General features: G+C 40.9%; 2 protein-coding genes across 2 annotated transcripts in view; one reads left to right on the forward strand and one right to left on the reverse strand.

Moving 5' to 3' along the window:
- Window positions 1–21,112, forward strand: part of LOC142104373 (uncharacterized) — a 388,681-nt gene that overhangs the window by 103,888 nt on the left and 263,681 nt on the right. The gene's annotated exons all lie outside the window — the stretch shown is intronic.
- VAT1L (vesicle amine transport 1 like) overlaps window positions 1–21,112 on the reverse strand; it is a 51,674-nt gene that overhangs the window by 21,055 nt on the left and 9,507 nt on the right. The window contains exons 2-3 of the mRNA XM_075188991.1: window positions 17,808–17,937; window positions 3,955–4,170 (exon numbers count right to left, since the gene is read on the reverse strand). Of these exons, the coding sequence (XP_075045092.1) occupies window positions 3,955–4,170; window positions 17,808–17,937 (346 nt within the window). The remainder of the gene's footprint in view (window positions 1–3,954; window positions 4,171–17,807; window positions 17,938–21,112) is intronic.

The raw sequence follows: 21,112 nt of genomic DNA on the forward strand, positions 1-21,112 counted from the left end.
CAACAGACAATACACTGTAGGATACGTCCAATACATATGTGGAATATAAAGACAATAAAAGCGCACAGAAAAAAAAAAATTAGTCACCTGTTAATATAGATTACATTTTTCTTTTCAATACAATACATTTATGAGATGTTATTAATGTCTACTGTAAAATGCATTTTTAGGGGCGTATTGAATTGTTAGCGTTAACGCTAACAAACGAGCGCTCAAAAAAATCTTAGCGTTAATACGGTAATTACTCGCGGAATTTCAGCTCGCGAGCTGAAGTTTCGCGAGTAAACTACCGTATTAACGCTTTTCGCGCGCAATATTACCGTGTAAACGGTAATATTTTTTGAGCGCTCGTTTATCAGCGTTACCGCTAACAATTGAATACGCCCCTTATAGTTGCTCCTGATTGCAAACACATGTTATAGCATGTATAAGCGGCCGTCATCACTAATAATCAGCACTTACACCTGACCTGTAGCTGGTGCAAGTGATATGAAAAAGTTGAATTGGACGTTGCTGCATTCTCTGGTATATGGTTTGTTTCTGGGCATGCGCAGAACTATTTCACGCAAAATACAACACGTATCAGCATTTTGCGTTCCTTAATGAATCAGGCCCATCATATACATATCAATTGTCAATATTTTTCAGTGATCATGCGTATTTCTGCATGAGCCTGTTCCCCTGTCAATACTGCTAACAAAAATAACCAAGCTACACAAATATTTGCAGAGCTAGGAAATATAAACCAATGTAGAGGAAAGTAATTTGATGCTCGACATCCGATGAATTATGATGTTAACTTTTACTTGTTTACACATAATCTAAAAAGCTTAATAGCTTTGGTAAGCTTAGGCACTCTACTCACTATTATTACAAAATATCCACAGCAAATAAATAACCTTTTAATACTTATTATGTGTTCTGCGGATTTAAAAGAATGGAAATATGTTCGGGGGAATTAAGATCCACACACTTCTCTCAGACACATTTGTTGGTAATTGCTGGTCTGGTTAGGCAGTATTATTAAAGTGCATGCTAATAGTTTTAGTTCCAGCTGAATGTAGTAATAAAGCCATCGGCACACGTAGCCTGCAGAAGCCATTTCTGTTAATTAATATATTATGCATTTTGTTATCTTGTAGTTACAGGTATAGTGGATTTGGAGAAGGTCCATTTAAATTCGAAACAATATTAATCATTAATAATATGCTGGCTATGTGGGTACACTATAGTTGCCAACATTTAAAAACATTTCACTGGACATAATATAATTATATTTAGACGGTACTGATAATGTAACTCTATACAGACATACATGACTCCCGAATTTCGGGTAGCTCTCCCGGACGCCTGGGAGAGTGGCCTTTCTCTTGGATCCTGCCCAAATCCTAGTACAGTGGGAGGACCTCAATGATTCGATTCACTGCAAATCATGTCATTTTGGCCCCGCCTCCATGGCGCAATCACAGCGTTTTGTAGAAGGGGTGGGGTCTATTACACTCTATACAGATATAGAACACTACAACTATCCTGCATGACCTGACAACTGGATATGATCATAATATAATCACTCTATGCAGACATAGAATGCTACACCTACCCAACATGACCTCACCAGTGAAATGATGATACAATTCTATTACACTCTATATAGACATAGGACACTACACCCCTAACATGACCTGACCACTGGGCATGATGATAATACAGTTATATTACACTGTATACAGACATAGGACACTACATCCCCAACATGACCTGACCACTGGACAGGATGATAATACAGTTATATTACACTCTATACAGACAGAGGACACTACACCCCCAACATGACCTGACCACTGGACCTGATCATAATACAATGCTATTACACTGTATACAGACATAGGACACTACACCCCCAACATGACCTGACCACTGGACATGATCATAATACAATTCTATTACACTGTATACAGACATAGGACACTACATCCCCAACATGACCTGACCACTGGACAGGATGATAATACAATGCTATTACACTGTATACAGACATAGGACACTACACCCCCAACATGACCTGACCACTGGACATGATCATAATACAATTCTATTACACTGTATACAGACATAGGACACTACATCCCCAACATGACCTGACCACTGGACAGGATGATAATACAGTTATATTACACTGTATACAGACAGAGGACACTACACCCCTAACATGACCTGACCACTGGACATGATGATAATACAGTTATATTACACTCTATACAGACATAGGACACTACACCCCCAACATGACCTGACCACTGGACAGGATGATAATACAGTTATATTACACTCTATACAGACATAGGACACTACACCCCCAACATGACCTGACCACTGGACAGGATGATAATACAGTTATATTACTCTCTATACAGACATAGGACACTACACCCCCAACATGACCTGACCACTGGACAGGATGATAATACAGTTATATTACTCTCTATACAGACAGAGGACACTACACCCCCAACATGACCTGACCACTGGACAGGATGATAATACAGTTATATTACTCTCTATACAGACATAGGACACTACACCCCCAACATGACCTGACCACTGGACAGGATGATAATACAGTTATATTACTCTCTATACAGACATAGGACACTATATCTATCTCTGCAGGCAGACCATCTAGCACCAGCAAATAAACCGGGTAAAGTCTTATGATAAGAATATTTTATACATTAAACCTTTCATATTTAATGTAGACAAATACAAAGGTAAAAATAAAACATACACGGTTAGAGTTCCAATATATTGTTATATTTTGTTTACAACCCTTTCTTTTTACTGTGCCTCCCCTTCCTCCCTGCACTACAGAAGGAGGGGTCACGATAACACAGACGACTGCCCTAAAGAAAAAAGCTTGTATAAAGTAAAAAATAAAAATATAAATACATTACCAAATTCAATGCCACAGATACAGCTCTGCACATTAATATTTGCACCAGGATAATTGTACATTAGTACACCAGCTATGGCTGTGTATATTACATTTGCACCAAATATGGCTGTGCACAGTACTTTTTATATGACATTTGGCAACAGATATGGCTCTGTACATTAGTCTAAGTATCAGATATGGCTCTGTACATTAGTCTAAGTATCAGATATGGCTCTGTACATTAGTCTTGGCAGCAGATATGGCTTTGCACATTAGTCTTGGCAGCAGATATGGCTCTGTACATTAGGCTTGGCAGCAGATATGGCTCTGTACATTAGTCTTGGCAGCAGATATGGCTCTGTACATTAGTCTTAGTAACAGATATGGCTCTGTACATTAGTCTTAGTAACAGATATGGCTCTGTACATTAGTCTCGGCACCAGATATGGCTCTGTACATTATTCTTGGCACTAGATATGGCACTGTACATTAATCTTGGCAGCAGATATGGCTCTGTACATTAATCTTGGCACTAGATATAGCACTGTACATTAGTCTAGGCAGCAGATATGGCTCTGTACATTAATCTTGGCACCAGATATGGCTATGTACATAAGACTTGGCACTAGGAGGAAGGGTTTTGCATATTAGTTTGAGCACTAAATATGGCTCTAGAAAAGCTTTGGCACCAGATATAGCTCTGCATAGAGCGGAGCCTGTTTTGCGCTCTGTTTGCTGTTCCAGAGGTAAACCTGGAAGCTGCTGTGCAGCGGTATGTAGTCTGCTCTGGGTCAGGGAACTTACCGCAATGCATGCAGGCCCTGTGAGGCAATGAGGGAGGTGGGGGCTAAAACATTATGGCAAGTAATGCACTAAGTTACCCTTTCATGCCATCTACTATACTAAACACTATCATGACTTATAGACACGATTGAGTACATCATAAGCAGGCTTGTTTAATGTTCAGTGATTTTTTACTGGTACATCTTTAATGTCCGTTTGTAAGTAAAAGGGAGACTTACCACCCCTCCACCTGCAGAGTGAACAAGAACAGACATCCCTTCTCTGAGATTGGCCACTTCAAAAAGCATCATGTAGGCTGTAACAAAGTTCATAGGAAAAGCAGCGGCCTCTGAGAAACTCATATCGTCCGGGATCTTATAGACAAATTCTGCCGGAGTGCAGGCAACCTCCGCCCATGCGTTGTAGTTGACAAAGGCCATAACTCTGTCTCCTATCTGCAAAACAAAAGTAGGAACATTTTAGAGTCATATTTAGACCAATAAGGACTCATTTAAATAAGATGACAAGCCTATGCTTTTTTATATCACCTTCCCTGATTACCAAAATGGTCTTTCCTCCAGCTCCCAAATGGCCAAACTGCATCAACTTTACAATCGCTGCTGCTGACTTCAACATAGAATATAATATTGTATTGGTTTGTATGGAGGAAAACATATATGTGCTAGTGATACCTGTAAAGGACATAATTTACCTAATTATACGCAAGATGGTTTGTAAGCTCTGTCTAGCTGTCATGGCTTGATAAGCTCTGACTTTGGTTTTTCAGACATATCTCTTTCTCCAATGCTAGAACTGGAAGAAACAGCAATGGCCAGTGCTAGAATAAGGAGAGATGGACAGTGGGAGCACCTCAGAAGCCAATGTTAAAGTAAGTTCACAAGAATGGTGGGAAAGGAATATCAGCAGCAACTGATACTGGAGCCAGTTAGGATTAAGATCATCAAGTTAATGGGAGCCAGTGCTAGAGTAAGATCAGCAGGACTGTGGGAGCCAGCACTGGACTAAGATGAAGAGAAGAGACAAAGCCAGTTTTAAAGTAAGAACAGCAGAACAGAGTGACCAAGTGCAAGAGTATTATGACAAGACGAGAGTGAGCCAGTACTAGGGTAAGACGAGAAGAGAGGAAGTCATTGCTAGGGAAAGATGAGGTAAAGAGAGGGAGCAGAGTTAGAGTAAGATGAACAGAAGAGAGACAGTACTAGAGTAAGAAGTAGAGATGAGAGGGAGCAGTGCTAGAGTAAAAGGATTATAAGAGAGGAAGTATGTGCTAGAATAGGATGGGGAGAAGAGAGAGAGAGAGAGTGTTAGAGAAAGGACAAGGAGAAGAGAGTTAACCAGTGTTACAATAGGATGAGGAGAAAAAAGGGAGCGGTACTAGAGTAACATGAGGAGAAGATAGAGAGCAGTGCTAGAGTAACATGAGGAGAAGAGAGGGAGCAGTACTAGAGTAACATGAGGAGAAGAGAGTAAGTCTGTGCTAGAATAGGGTGAGGAGAAGAGAGGGAGCAGTGCTAGAGTAAGATGAGGAGAAGAGAGAGAGTCAGTACTAGAGTAAGAAGTAGAGATGAGAGAGAGCAGTGCTAGAGTAAGAGGATTAGAAGAGAGTGAGTCTGTGCTAGAATAGGGTGAGGAGAAGAGAGGGAGCAGTGTTAGAGTAAGATGAGGAGAAGAGAGAGAGACAGTACTAAAGTAAGAAGTAGAGATGAGAGGGAGCAGTGCTAGAGTAAAAGGATTATAAGAGAGGAAGTATGTGCTAGAATAGGATGGGGAGAAGAGAGAGAGAGAGAGAGAGAGAGAGTGTTAGAGAAAGGACAAGGAGAAGAGAGTGAACGAGTGTTACAATAGGATGAGGAGAAGAAAGGGAGCAGTACTAGAGTAACATGAGGAGAAGATAGAGAGCAGTGCTAGAGTAACATGAGGAGAAGAGAGGGAGCAGTACTAGAGTAACATGAGGAGAAGAGAGTGAGTCTGGGCTAGAATAGGGTGAGGAGAAGAGAGGGAGCAGTGCTAGAGTAAGATGAGGAGAAGATAGAGAGCAGTACTAGAGTAACATGAGGAGAAGATAGAGAGCCTGTGCTAGAATAGGATGAGGAGAAGAGAGGGAGCAGTGCTAGAGTAAGAGGATTAGAAGAGAGTGAGTCTGTGCTAGAATAGGGTGAGGAGAAGAGAGGGAGCAGTGTTAGAGTAAGATGATGAAAAGAGAAGAGAATCAACCAGCGCTAGAGAAAGATGAGGAGAAGAAAGGGAGCAGTGCTAGAGTAAGAAGAAAAGACGCAATATTAGACTTAATTCTTACATATGGTGACAGAATATCTGATGTCAATGTGGGTGAGAACCTAGGATCCAGTGATCATCAAACAGTATGGTTTAGTATAAAAACAGAGACTGATTCATACCACACAAAAACAAAGGTGTTAGATTTTAGGAAGCAGACTTTGTAGAAATGGGAAAATGTGTAAGTGACTCTTTGGCAGAGTGGAAAAACTTGAAAGGAGTGCAGCAGAGGTGGCAAAATGAAAAAGTGCAATACTTAAAGCAACAGACCTTTGTATCAAAAGGGTTATGAAAAGCACAAGGAAAAGGAAGCCAGTGTGGGTTTCAAAAGAAGTAGCAAGTATTGTGAAAGAAAAAAAGATGCATTCAAGGATACTAAAAGAGCTTAGAGGGGTGCTGGTAACACCATTAACAGAATTATTCAATTAGTCACTAGCTACAGCAGTAATTCCAGAAGACTGTAAAAAAGCAAATGTAGTCCCACTGTACAAAAGTGGAAGAAAGGAAGAGGCAACTACAGACCAGTGAGTCTTACATCAGTAGTAGGAAAATTGATGGGAACACTCTTAAAAGAAAGAGTTGTAGAATATCTCTAATCCAGTAATTTACAGGATCCCAGACAGCATGTCAAACAAATCTTATCTACTTTCTTTGACTGGGTGACTAAAGTAATAAATCAAGGGGGGGGGGGGAGCATAGCTGATCTAGATTTTAGTAAAGCTTTTGACACTGTGCCACATCTTGAAAGCTTGGGATTGGATTCTAAGATGATTCTAAAATGGTTAAGTGAATAAGATCTTGGTTGCAGGATAGAAAAGAGAGAGTTACAGTAAATTGAGTGCATTCACAGGAGAGAAAAGTCACCAGAGGAGTACCCCAAGGATCTGTACTTGAACCAGTGCTTTTTAATATCTTTATTGGAGACATTGCAAATGGTATTGAAGGGAAAGTATGCCCTTTTTGCATATGACACAAAGATATGCAACAGGGTAGACACACCAGGGGAAAGGGGGGTAAAACAAATAATTGATGATCTAGGTCCGTGATGGCGAACCTATGACACCAGGGATGTCATCCCTGACGAAGTCTAAGGACGAAACGCGTTGGACCACCCCTACACACCCTGTAAAAGACTCCCTGAAAACTCATCTCTGCTCCTGGAAACACCACTGGCCCAACTCTCCAAAAACGAAGATTTAAGCAGAGAGACAAGAATAAATCCAGCCCGCAGTGGAATGCACAGTGCGCTCCACCAACACCGGAAGTCCGGCGCATGCGCACTAGGTGAACCAGGAGTACCCGCTCGGCCCCAGTCACGCTACCGCTCGGTACACGCTACAATCCAATCTAACTGCAGCGCCTACCCACGGGACAGAGAGAGCGGCTGACGACCATCAAACTGCTCTTGTAAGAGCTTCCAAAGCAAAAGTAAACACATACACCCGCAAATCACTACATAACCCACCACAACAGAACACATAGCCTCATAGACCACACAAACTGCAAAACACACATTAGTTTAGCATTAGTACATCTCAGCACCAACTAGCACACATCACTAGAGGCAATCACAACACTACTGCCCTCTATTGTAAGCTCTAAACAACCAAAAGCTTAAAACACCCCCGCAGAGCTACAGACACATCCCATACAGAAGGTACCAAACCACCACAATATACATTGCACTAGGGCTGTAAACAGGGCAAAGAGCTATAGACCCACACCAGCAAAACGAGCTATAACCTACTGCTTACCCACAAGCACCAGGAGTATATTGTTGGTACCGCATCTGTATCTGTGTTCTCTACACACCCCCCCCTGCCCCCCCCCTCTCTCTCTCTCTCTCTCTCTTTCCACCCTAGGTTGCACCACGGCACAAACAAGAAGACAAATCTTATGTAGTGTTTTATATTTATATTTTTATTAAATTATATATATATATATATATATATATATATATTTTTTTATTTTATTTTTTTGAAGTGACACGCGACCCGAGGAAGGCTACACCTTTTTCCGATTTTTGACACACCAAGCTGAAAAGGTTAGCCATCGCTAATCTAGGTAGACTAGAGGAATAGAGGAATGGTCAAAAACCCAAAGGCTAATTATAGTATTAATCTCATAATAATGGAAACTACTGAGGAGGAAAGGGATCTAGGAGTCACTATTTCAGGTGACTTAAAGGCAGGTAAGCAATGTAACAAAGCAATGAGGAAGGCAAGTCAGATGCTTGGTTGAACAGTTAGAGGAATCAGTAGCAGAAAGAAAGAAGTAATAATGTCACTGTATAGGTCATTGGTACGGCCTCATCTAGAATACTGTGTTCAGTTCTGGAGGTCATATCTCCAGAAGGATATAAATACATTAGAGGATGTATAAAAAAGGGCAACTAAAATGGTGCATTAAAAAAGATATTAATATGTATAGTTTGGAGCAGAAAAGGGAACGGGGGGACATGATAGAAACTTTCAAATATAACAAGTGTTTGAACAAGGTGCAGGAGGGAAACATTCTACAAAGGAAGAGAAGTATTAGGACACAAGGACATACACTGACACTGGGGGGGGGGAGTAGGTTCAGAGGAAATTTGAGGTAAATTACTTCTCAAAAAAGGGTAGTGGATAAGTGGAATAGCCTCCATCAGAGGTGGTAGAGGCTAATACAGTAGAGCAGTTTAAACATGCTTGGGATACACATAAGAATATCCTTATAAAGAATAAAGGATCAAATAGGGTTTAAGGTACCATAGGTTAATGGGCAGACTAGATGGGCCAAGTGGTTTTTCTCTGCCATCAAATTCTATGTTTCTAAGAGAAGAGGGGACAGCAGATACCTATTCTAGCATAACGCTGGCCAGAAATGTAAAGATCCAGATGTTCAATATCCAATTATCTGTACAAATTGGCCACAGAACTAGCCAATAAAATGACCATGTGTGTCCATCTTAAGATCAGGAGTGCTAGACTAAGATTAGCAGGACAGTGTAAGAATACAATAAGACCAGGAGCACTGCTGTTACTATCTAGATATGGTCAAAAGTTCATTGGCTCGTACAATCTTAAATGCACAATCATACATTTAAATGTTGGGAAGTGGGTCAGAGTTCTAGTCCAGTTAGGTAGAAAAAAAGATACAATATGATAGTGCAAAAAAACATTTTGCTTAAATGTAGTATTAACAAGTTTGGTGCCTTTATTCCACCTGAATGCTCGAAGAATATTCGTGCATATGGTATAAACAAAAGCAGCCAACAGAGCCCTTCGGAGTCAGCACATTTAAGCTCCCAAGAGATACAATAAAATGGATGGTAAAGTGGAACTATATTCATTCTGCCGCTCTCTAGAGAAGTTCTGAATACATTTTACAATCACTAAACCATTACGAGATCTTTACAGTTTTCCTGCAGGGAAGGATATAAATACATTGAGGACTTAATCATTGCAGTGCTTTTATGTAACACTGCAATTTAGTAAACCTGGCTTATGGCAAGATTACTCTAAAGCCAAATGCACTTAAAGAAGAAGTGTCATTTTAAAAAAAAAAAAAAAAAAATTGAAGGGGAATGCAATAGTTTGGGTTTTTTTTCAAAAAAATTAATTTCTGTTGTGAATATACATAGCACGGGTAAAATGATTTTAATCATTCCTTACAATTTTTTTTTAAGGTGCATTTGATTAAGGTCGGAGCACATTTTTTGTTATCGATCTTCATCTCCAGCTTGTATCTGAGTGCCCAGTTTTGAAGTGGGCGGGTATAGAACACTCTGTAGCCAATTACAAGGAGAGATTCATAATGTGAGGAAGTGAAAAGGCAGAGTTGAATAGTGGATGGAGCAGGGTCCCCCAATGATGTAAAACTCGCCTCCATATGAAATTAAGTTTATTCACATCCAACGTGTATGGCTTTCATGTAGGGGAACAAGAAAAAGTTTCCATTCTGGATTAATTTATTTATGAGGGACAGAAACTAGGAAAATCTGGCTTTTCTAGTTTGTAGCATAGGCAAACCGAAAGGGAGGGGGGGGGGGGGGTTCCTAGTGCCTGGAAACCCCCTCCAAGCCTGGGGCACCATATAATTGAGGTGGCTGAACCCTGCCCCGCTTCACAAGGCTCTGCTTGAAAAGGGAGAGCTGCGTGCACCTAACAGTAGTGCATGCAGCATTGCCCATGTATATTATAGGGATAGGGAGAGTTGGAGAGCAGCCAAGCACTGTCTAAAATGATAGCAACGCCCCCATGCATGCTGGTCACGCCCACTGGTGGCGTGGTGTGGAAATCCTGCGTTTCCACCTGTGTTGGGGGTCCAGGTTGTAGATGATGTGCTACATATCTGCAAATAAATTATAAAAAGCCCTCACCAACAATTATTTAAATTTTGTCATGTATATGCACTTTGTCCCAAAAATCAAAATGATATTTTTAGTCTATTTTTGATTAACCGACTGTCCAAAAACTGTCTTCCTGCTTGTACACAGGTGGCTGTTTATTGGTGGATCAGTAAGAGAGAGGCCACATAGGCTGAACAAAATTAAACACATCCGTTTGTATTGAATCTCTAGGCATTTACGGGTCAATGGTTAGATTCAAACTAACCAATGGGAACCTGGGGGAGGAGCAATGCAGTGTGGGTTGGATCTCTTCTACTACAATAATTCCCTTCCTCCCTATCTATAGTTAAGATTTTTTTATATTTTCTTCTTTTGCAGAGTTTGGCAGGAGAGCTCTTGCAGTCAGTGACTGATTCCATACGGTGCTATCGCTGATTGGCCACACGTCACTGCCCACTTCAAAGCACCTTGGCTCTTGGCTCATCTGTAAGAGGGACCCTTGGCTTGTTTTGAGATAGCTCGTCATTGTGAGCCCAGAGGGGGAGCAGTCACAATTTCACCAGATTTAGCACCGGCCAATCGTAAGGGACTTTGTCCTGGTACTAAAGGTTGTGCCCGTGGCCGTACACTGTTTGGTTTCTTGGTATTAGTTGTTAGCTGACTTCTCTCACCGCCACCATTTTATAAAACATTTTATTCAAAAATTTTAATAAACTGTGACCTAAATTTCCAAATTTAAGAAGGTGTCCGTGTCATTATTTATATTGTTTATTGTTAAAGATTGAACAATTAAGAGAGGTGGTTGCTGTAGATGTGAGTATCAACAGTATGGAGTTGATGTGTTTTGAGTGACGCACCCTTACGTATGCCCAGAAGGCCTTGTTCTAAAAAGGATTATGAAATTGTGTTAGGAGCCGAAATGAACATTGAGCTCTTTCCTCTTGTTTCCCCTGCAGTGAAAAGGTCAAATGTGGATTTTGGTCACGTTTTTTAATTATTGTCACACAGCAAGTGCCGGCTATTCATTTTACCGAGCGAGGTTGCCATGGAGAGGGGCGATCTGTCATATCACAGCATCATGTAAACTTGACTACAATTATAATTGAAAAAGGTGCACGTTTTTATCCCCTGTGTATAGCGACGGAGGGTTCAGAGCCCCAGCTGTCTTCGCCTCAATGATTACCTTATGATCTAACAGAAAGATCCAGGTTGCTGAATTAGTCAATAGGACGAGTTAAAGTGGGCCAGTCCCTTACACATTGGAGGCAGACATTTTGCGATCTGAACCAATTACTTGTGCCAAAGGCATTGATAAACTGATAAACTGAATTATAACGAAGCTCACAAAATGGCTGCCACCACAGTGTTAAGGTGATGGGGTCCTCTTTAATTATTATTAGGCCAAGACTATGGGGTTTATTCTGAGTTCTGTGCATGTGTGCACCCTGGAGAATATTGTTTAGTTATACGTGTCTACTTTTTGGGACAAGTTCGGAGGACGTGAAGATGCAATTAGTGTCCTTAGACAACCCTTCCCCCACCCGCCTCCGGCTACCACAGATGTCAGTATATGAGGATTCTTGACGTTGGGAACCTAAACGCTTTGTTATGATTTGTTCGTTGTGCTAGAAACATACAGATTTGCAGTAGTAAGGATAACTGCTGGCAACAACTGAGCTCTTGAGTTCTGTGCACAAGTGTGCTCTGACCCATAACAGCCAATCATACGTCTGCTTTCATCTTCTAAATTGCGCCAGAAACATTTTCATTTGAATATTCTCCAGGGTACACATTTCACTACATTATTAAATAGCTTTTTTATGTAACATGAACAGTAGCAAGCCGTGGCTGCATAATTCCAAACATTGTAGATCCATACGTGGGACAGGGTGTGTGGTCACATCGCGATGGGGGCGCAATCTAGCAGGCCCAAAAATTGGGACTGTCCTGCCTAAATCGGGACAGCTGGGAGGTAAGTTACAATACAGAATGAAGATATGTCACGGGCACTAGGAGTTTTACCCAGAATTCACCAGGTGTAGCTTCAATCACCAGAGACGTGGAGTCTAACACAGTGGCTGGTCTTCTCCAGGAACTCCCGCAAGGGAGTATGGTTTTAGCGGCTGCCACTGTGCAGGTCGCGGCCCTCTGGGGAGTGTGGTGAATATACGGAACTGAACAACTGAATAGAAAAAGGAATGTCAATGATATATATGCATAGTCTCTGAACAGTGGAAACAATGATAACACGGCAGAATGATGAGTAGTAATAAAAGGAGGAGAGAGTTCCAAAGTGCTTTAGCACGCAGGTAGCATACAGCAGGCAAATACTTGACAACTGGAGAAAGTCTATGCAAACGGCCAATCAACAAGGAGAGTCAGCGACTCAAAGCTATACTCCCGAGAAACTATAGACTTTAGTCCCAATAATAGGTACCATGCAAAGTAGTAGAGTAAGCTGCTCCTGACAGATGTTACCGCTGGTATAAAGTAAAGACTTGTCCAGAGATAGATAGAGTACAATGTAACATGGAGCGAACTGCGGCTGGCAGGTATTACCACTGATGTGCAGAGAAGACTTGTCCAGGTGCAGGTATGATACAAGGTAGCATGGAGAGGTCTGCGGCTGGCAGGTATTACCACTGATGTGGAGAGAAGACTTATCCAGGTGCAGATACGATACAAGGTAGCATGGAGCGGTCTGTGGCTGGCAGGTATTACCACTGATGTGGAGAGAAGACTTGTCTAGGTGCAGGTACGATCCACGGCAAACAGATAGCACAAGCAGGAACAGGAAACTCCTCGGTGTCTCAATGGAATGAGGACCAAGAACAGGCAAAGGTAATAGGGCAACAGGTGCCTTAAGTAGTGAGAGGTGATTAATTATCCAATAAAACTAGGAACAAGGTTTTAACAGTCCGTGGTTCTTGCACATGCGCAATCCTTTGGTCAAGATGGCGGACGGCCGCGGCGCAAGGCAGGCGCCGGCAAGAGAGAGAGAGACCCATGTCTAACACCAGAGGCACTAACAGTCTGGTGAGTGACAAGATAATTGCTTCAGATGTATTCTATTATAGAAAAAATGTTCTGTTCAGGAGACAACAGAAGACAAAGGCTGTACCTTCATTTATTTTCATCAGGGCCTGATTATCCAATAGGCTGTCTAGGCTGTAGCCTAAGGCGTGAGGGTTGTGGGGGGAGGTGCAAAATTTTGGGAAACTGAAACTGAATAGTTGTTCTCCAAAGTAAAAAGAAATGATGAAATAAAAAATGTAGTAAGGTTTTAGTCTTGACGTATGAGGAAGACAATGAGTTATCCTTGGACGGGCGCGTGAAGATAACCAAGTAGGAGAGACGAACATAGGGACAGGTGCCTATTAATATTGAAAACAATATTAATGACAATGATTGCATGGAACGTTTTATAAACCCAAGTCGAGATGAGATTCAAAAGCACTGGGACATAACCATTGGTGATGGTGGGGGCTGGTGGCGGAGGAAGCCAGATTTTTAAATTAAGGATGAGTTTGTTTTTACCTAACGCTTATTAGCCAAACGTGGAAAGGGAGCGGGCTGTGTGAGCTTATTAGCCTAGGGTGTCTTGAACCCTTAATTAGGCCCTGCATTCCATTTATGCATCTGTTTTATTTTTTTAAACTGCTTTTGCCGGTTGGTAACTATCATTATAAAAACTTACATATTACAGACCATAATATAATGTTTTGTGCTCTAACAATTGCCTATGGTGTGGAAACATTTGTAATAAAAAAAATTGTATAAAAGACAATTAAAAAAGCCATGTGAAACCGAAGTGATAACTTAAGAATTATTTTATGACAAAAAAAAGTAATTTTTGCCCTATTAATATGTGTAAAGTTAAGAGATAAAAATTAGACCATGCATAATTTATGGCTGCTCTGAGCGTAGGAAATGAAAATCCTTATATTGAACTAGCAGTATCATTTTATTCTTCTGATATGGTTATTCCAGTAATACTTCAGTCTTTGTTGATTTTGATCAGCTATTAAGATCAAAATGCTGGAAATATTATACTGTCTATGTGGGCCACAAAACAAGATACAGCATTTAAAAAAGGTAGTTTAACCCATTATAGGCGTCCTGTCTACATGCTATGGTCGTCTCTTAGTCGGAAACCGCTGCAGAATTTACATGATGAGTCTGTAAAGCTGTATAGGGGCCTATTTATCATCATCTTGGACTCTGCAATATCCAGCTTTCTGAGCTACCTTGTCCTGTCTTGGGCTCTGCAGCTTTTTGGCTCCTGCACCATCTGGAATCTCCATGACTCTATAGCATCTAGACCCCTGCACCATCATGGCCCTGTCTAGGCTCCCGCACCATCTGGAATCGCCATGACTCTATAGCATCTAGACCCCTGGTCCATCATGGCCCTGTCTAGACCCCGCACCATCTGGAATTGCCATGACTCTATAGCATCTAGACCCCTGCACCATCATGGCCCTGTCTAGGCCCCCGCACCATCAGGAATCGCCATGACTCTATAGCATCTAGACCCCTGTAGCATCATGGCCCTATCTAGGCCCCTGCACCATCCGGAATCACCATGACTCTATAGCATCTAGGCCTCTGCACTATCCTGGCCTCAGCATTTTGCAGATCTCCGCACCACAGTGGACCTCATTAAGCCTATTGTCTCATTTGCTTCTACCGTGTTTCATTACCTTCTACCTTTTGAACGTAGGCTCTCATGGGCCGGGTCCTCTACTCTATGTCTCACATCTCTTCACTCTTCATCTTGCTTGTACCTATCATGTCTTATGCTAAATTGCTTCTGTATGCTATGGTAGGTAACCTCCCCGGCCTTCTCTGTCAATAGACTTAACCATGCAAGTTATAGGATAGCGGCAGCAAATGTAACCCCGCAATCCTTCGAGTCAGGGAGCTCAGTTCTACTGCTGATGCGTGATCTGGAGGGCCGGGTCACACACGCTCATAGCCCTGAACACTGTCCGTTCAAAACGGTAAGTCTACTCTTATAGCTTCCGGCTAGTATCGCTGGACTGCTGAGTATCACGTAGCTGCTGGCAATATTCTATTAGTAAATGATGGCGGTAGGAGGTTTTCTATCGCTGTGATAAGCGGTGATGGAAAACCATCTCTATTACCTTTTTTTTTATAAGTAAGACAGTAAGAATTTGTTCATTATGGAATATTCTGTAAATATTTTGCCTGTAATCCTTGTTTGGAACAAGGACTGTGCCGGCCATACATCTTGTGGACATTATACATACAGTATATGGTAGTGATGTTCTTAGGGGAGAACAACCTTCTAAAAGTTATGCTACCTTCCACCACATTCTAATGGTAAAATGACTTGTTTCTTTATCTATGACACATAACTGTGAGAGATATGTGTTCACAGGAGGGCTGCCTAAACTGATGTCATTTATATTAAAATCTTGAAAAGTCATCTTGCCCTGCTAGTGAGAAAACATTCCCAAAAACTCTCACTCTAAAGATGTTAAATGAGAACTTCGGCTATACCATTATTTTACTGAAACCACCCAGCTAGACCCTGTGGCCCCTGCCATTCACAGCTTTCTAGTCCCTGCCGGCTTCCCACATGCTCAGTTCATTCAATTACCGTCACATTGAACGCAGACCTATTTGGAATCAGAATTCTACAGTTTGGAGAATAGTGTAGCCATACTTGCCAATCATTATTACCTCCCCTCCTAGAGATCTCAGAGGGAAGGTCAGCTGGCAAGCACAGATGGAGGCACGGTAATGCCCCCCTGCTATGGAATGCCAAGATTCACGGCATCGCATAGCAGAGGCGGGGCATGAGGATGTGAAACGCAAAGCTCCGCCTCTGCTGGGATCCAGGAAGGTGCCTGCTATTCCGTAGGACTCCCAAAATTCGTGAGACTCCCGGACATTCCAGGAGAGTAGTTAAACATGGTGTAACAGGGGGTGAAAGTACTACAGAGGTTCCTCTGGGCAGGAAGTTTGGCTTTTTACTAAATTGGATGCAGAACCATCTTCTCAAATAATATCATGCCTTCCTTAAATTGCAAATGAGTAGAAAAAAAACATGTAATGAAATTGCTAACAGAGTACAGTGTGTTTACTATTCCTAGACTATGAATATACTGTATGATATGACAGGACCCAGTAAATACGGATTGTTTTTGCACTGTTTTTTAAACAAATGTTTGTTTGTTTTTGGTTTGAGGTTAATAAAAAAAATAAAAAAAAAAATTAAACAATACATAACATTGACAAATCATACTATAAATATAGAACACAACCACTTAATGACCACTTGAGTAAGCTAATTGCCTTAGATGACATAAGGATAAACAATATCATATGGGATTGAAGAGAGGCAGAAAAGATCAGGGGTCAAAAAATATAGTTCAATGGAGACTAATCAGAGAAACTAAATAAGCATAATACAACAGAAAAAAATAAAAGGGCAAATCTGTCATACCAATACTTCCCTCCTCTCCCGGAAGGTCCAGGAGACTCACACATTTTGGGCAATCCTCCCGGACACCCGGAATATTAGACCACCCACCCAGATACTGCCTCTATGTAATTGAGCAACTGCGACGACTGTAAATACATTGTCACACTTATCTGTTAGACCTCTCCCCCGGGGTCTCCTACAAGGAATATCCAGAAAGTAGGGATGTATGAACCAACCTCCTAATATTGACAATATTGATAGAAGTTCTATAGTCTATCATTTTTTGGTGGTATAACTTTTTTGTTTATTACAAGCATTCCGTGAATAGCAAAGTTACTGCATCAGTGTTGAGGAAGACATCACTTTAGACAATGTAGATAACAAAACCAACTATATAACTGTCATACATAACAAAATCAGACATTCATTTCAAGCTGAATCGAATAAACAAAATATCACAAACATATGTCAGACAATCAGTAGCAAAATCTGTGTGACAACGTTATAGCATTGACGTTGATGCCACAATGAAATAACCACTTTAATAGCAATCATATACAAAATGAATTTCCCATTTGTGTCTCTCGCCGCTGGAGGCTAAAGCAGGTTTGTAACGACACAATTGATCCCCTAAGAAAAAGGTTCTTTACAAAAGCAACAGGCGGCTCTTCTGCCAGTACCCACAGATTAAACCAGGAGGTATATTTAAAACATTCATCAATCTGTTTCCTTGTACTCAATGGCACAGTATCAATATAATAGTTTATCATTTCATCTTGAAGTCAGCAGATCTAATTGTCTCACATCATTCATACATTTATGAAAATCAAGATGGGGTTTCCCCAATTTTAAATTAGAACTCGTTTCAAGAAATTGAGAGAAAGACTAGAAACGGAGGGAGGAGAAGACAACAAGCTATTGACATAATTATGTAAAACACAGTTTTTAATTCAAATCCACTTTTAATATTTGATGCAAATGACACTGGGTTCCTGAAATAAAACAACATTTACCTCAAAGCCGGTAACATTTCCTCCAAGGGCTTCAACAATTCCCGACAGCTCAAAACCGGGGACCAGTGGCGTTTTCGGAGGATTGTCTATGTTTCCTTGGCGGACCATCAAATCAATGAAGTTTAGACCACTATATGTAAAAGGATCAAATGAAAAAATTATCTATTTGATCTCTCAAAGAAATATTATTTCCTGCAAAATCATTTACTTCCCTTTATAAGATACTATTAAACAGATTGTGGTATGTATACATATACAATATATATAAACCATATTTAAGCTTCCAATATAGAGCAAAAGTCTAGATTTCCCTTGTTGAATAAAATACACTTCTTGGCTACGCAAAATGCATGAGATTGCAGCCCATTAATTTACAATAAACTAGTAACATCACTAAGGTATTTTCTTCCTTAAAGACAGGTTGTCTAGGCAGAAGGAAGAGAATGAGATAAGAATCAAGAAAGTAAAAGAGAAAAGTGGACGTGTATATGAAACCAACCCAATGTATGTTTTCCCTGAAAAATGAAATCTTTCCATAGCTGATAGTAATAAAGGGCCTGATTCATTAAGGATCTTAACTTGAGAAACGTCTTATTTCAGTCTCCTGGACAAAACCATGTTACAATGCAAGGGGTGCAAATTAGTATTCTGTTTTGCACACAAGTTAAATACTGCCTGTATTTTCATGTAGCACACAAATAATTCATAGCTTATTTGTACACTGAAATTTAAAGTTGATATTTGTGTGCTACATGAAAAAACAGACAGTATTTAACTTATGTGCAAAACAGAATACTAATTTGTACCCCTTGCATTGTAACATGGCTTTGTCCAGGAGACTGAAATAAGACGTTTCTCAAGTTAAGATCCTTAATGAATCAGGCCCAAAGTTTTTATAAGAAAGATATGTAGCAGTGTTGGCTAACCTGTGACACTCCAGGTGTTGTGAAACTACAAGTCCCAGCATGCTTTGCCAATATATAGGAGCTTATTGCTGGAAGGGTATGCTGGGACTTGTAGTTTCACAACACCTGGAGGGTCACAGGTTAGCCAACACTGGTATATAGTAACACCCAGTGCTTTTTTTTGTCATATAACTCACAGAACTGAGTTCCTTAACCTTTTTTCAACGTATTTTCAAAGTTTTAAACATTTGATGTTTGGTCCACGTGGACTTGAATCGTCCTGTCGAGCGTAGCAGGTCGGCGGCAAAATCATTAAAACGGTGCATGCGGGCTGCTTGTGTGTAGAGTCCGATGTATGCGTACATTGTCCGCGCTGGTTGTGATGGCGCTGCTCGGCTTGCTGCGCTGCTCGGCTTGTGATTGGTCGTGTGGTAGCACGCTGAGAGCTTACTGCGGGCGGCGTCCGTTATGTTTAGTTATACAACTGACGTGTGTGGGTGTGTGTACAGTGATTGACTACGTCATGTGAGTTCCGACACCTTTTTTCTTACAAAAAAAAGCACTGGTAGCACCTCTATCCCTGCCTCCAGCAACCACCATGCCACGTAGCTCAACAATATGCCAGGAGAACAGTTTTTAAGGATAAGAAGAAACTGTTCGGAGATAACTGATTACTTAACTCAAGCTTCAAATATGAGACAGGGGTTCATAGAACGAAGTAGATAAAAGAAGAAATAAATAAAGTATATGAATCGGTTAGAACATTAGAGCTGATGGAAACAAAATTTCCCCCCAAAAAACTATAGAAGAAGAAGTACTAAACTGAATTCAGCAATCACTAAAGAACTATAGAAAATATCACAAAGAAAAGCTGAAAAATATTGTTAAGTAATGAAAAATTACAAGGTATAGTACCACATAAACTAAAGGTTAAAAACAAACTGGTCACAAGCGCAATGCCACTGCAAAGCAATAACTCCGAACAAATATGCTTAGGAAAAGAAATAAAATGTTTTTTGTTCACTGTAAATGCTGTTAGAGAAATAAATTACGTGTGATAAGATTGGCATAGGCAAACCAAGGTGGGTTTCCGAATGCTTGGAAACCCCCCTCCAAGCCTGGGGCACTGTATAATTGAGGTGGCTGGACCCTGCCCCCGCTTCACACGGCTCTGCTTGAAAAGAGAGAGCTGCGTGCACCTAACAGTAGTGCAGGCAGCATTGCCCATGTATATGGGGATAGGAAGAGTTGGAGAGCAGCCAAGCACTGTCTAAAATTATAGCCACGCCCCCATGCATGCTGGTCACGCCCACTGGCGGCGTGGTGTGGAAACCCCCCTCTACAAATCCTGCGTTTGCCCCTGAATGGGGTAATATATATGTTATAACGCGAACTTCAATGTATTGGAAGAACTACCAGAAGCCTAAAGATCAGGATAGCGGAACTTGTAAGGAATGTCAAGAATTAAATGGAAGCACATAGTGTACCTGACCACTTCTTGAAAAAAAAGGACAGCAATCCAGAAATCCTAAAATCCATTTGTATAAAAAAAAATAAAAAAACATTGAGAGTGGGGAATTATACTGCACTTATTTCAAAAGAAGAAGCCCGTGTGATTTACAATCTTGAAACTTTATGACTAAAAGGGCTTAACATCGATTTGGACTTTCGCTATTTTTTAAATAACTAATACCACTACCATAACCCAAGCACTATGAGGCATATTTAACAAGCAGTGCTATTAAACTTTCACACACTTACCGTAACTTCAACGCCACTTGCAGTGTCCCGCATATTTATGAATATTGCATCGCAGCAGATATCGTGGATATCTGCTGCTTTGCATTCTGTTTCGTTTTGGGAGCAGTCACCATTCAACAGTATGGTGACTGCTCCCTCTCGCAAACTAACAAGCTCCGAAAAAAAGTATTTTTCGGTAACTTGTTATGCTAATATATGCCAGCTTTAGCTGGCGTAAACTATCGTAATTGAAAAATTTCAGCGCTGTCAGCTCTGCTCCGAAGAGCAGAGCTGGACAGCGCATGTGTGGAGGGATCACATGATCCCTCCCTGTCACTCACCTATAGTTGCAGAGCGAGAGCATAGAAGTTTGTGCGCATGCCCAGGTCTTCGAACTGCACATGCGCAATTGCAGTATGAAGAGGAACGAAGAGGACAAGGAGGAGATCCGGAGACAGCGCATTCCGAAGAGGCAGTGGTAAGTATTTGTTTTTATCACAGAAACAGCAGCTTATCGGAACTGCTGTTTCTGTGTTGCGTTCTTCATAAATTTTTGGAAATAGTTCAATCCCTATCAATGCGATAAGGATTGAAAACTATTTTTGAGAACATTGATAAATGTGTCCCTATAGCTCTTCTACTTAGAGCTTAATTAGTTAC

The sequence above is a fragment of the Mixophyes fleayi genome, chromosome 10, assembly GCF_038048845.1.
Source record: "Mixophyes fleayi isolate aMixFle1 chromosome 10, aMixFle1.hap1, whole genome shotgun sequence".
Taxonomy (NCBI): domain Eukaryota; kingdom Metazoa; phylum Chordata; class Amphibia; order Anura; family Limnodynastidae; genus Mixophyes; species Mixophyes fleayi.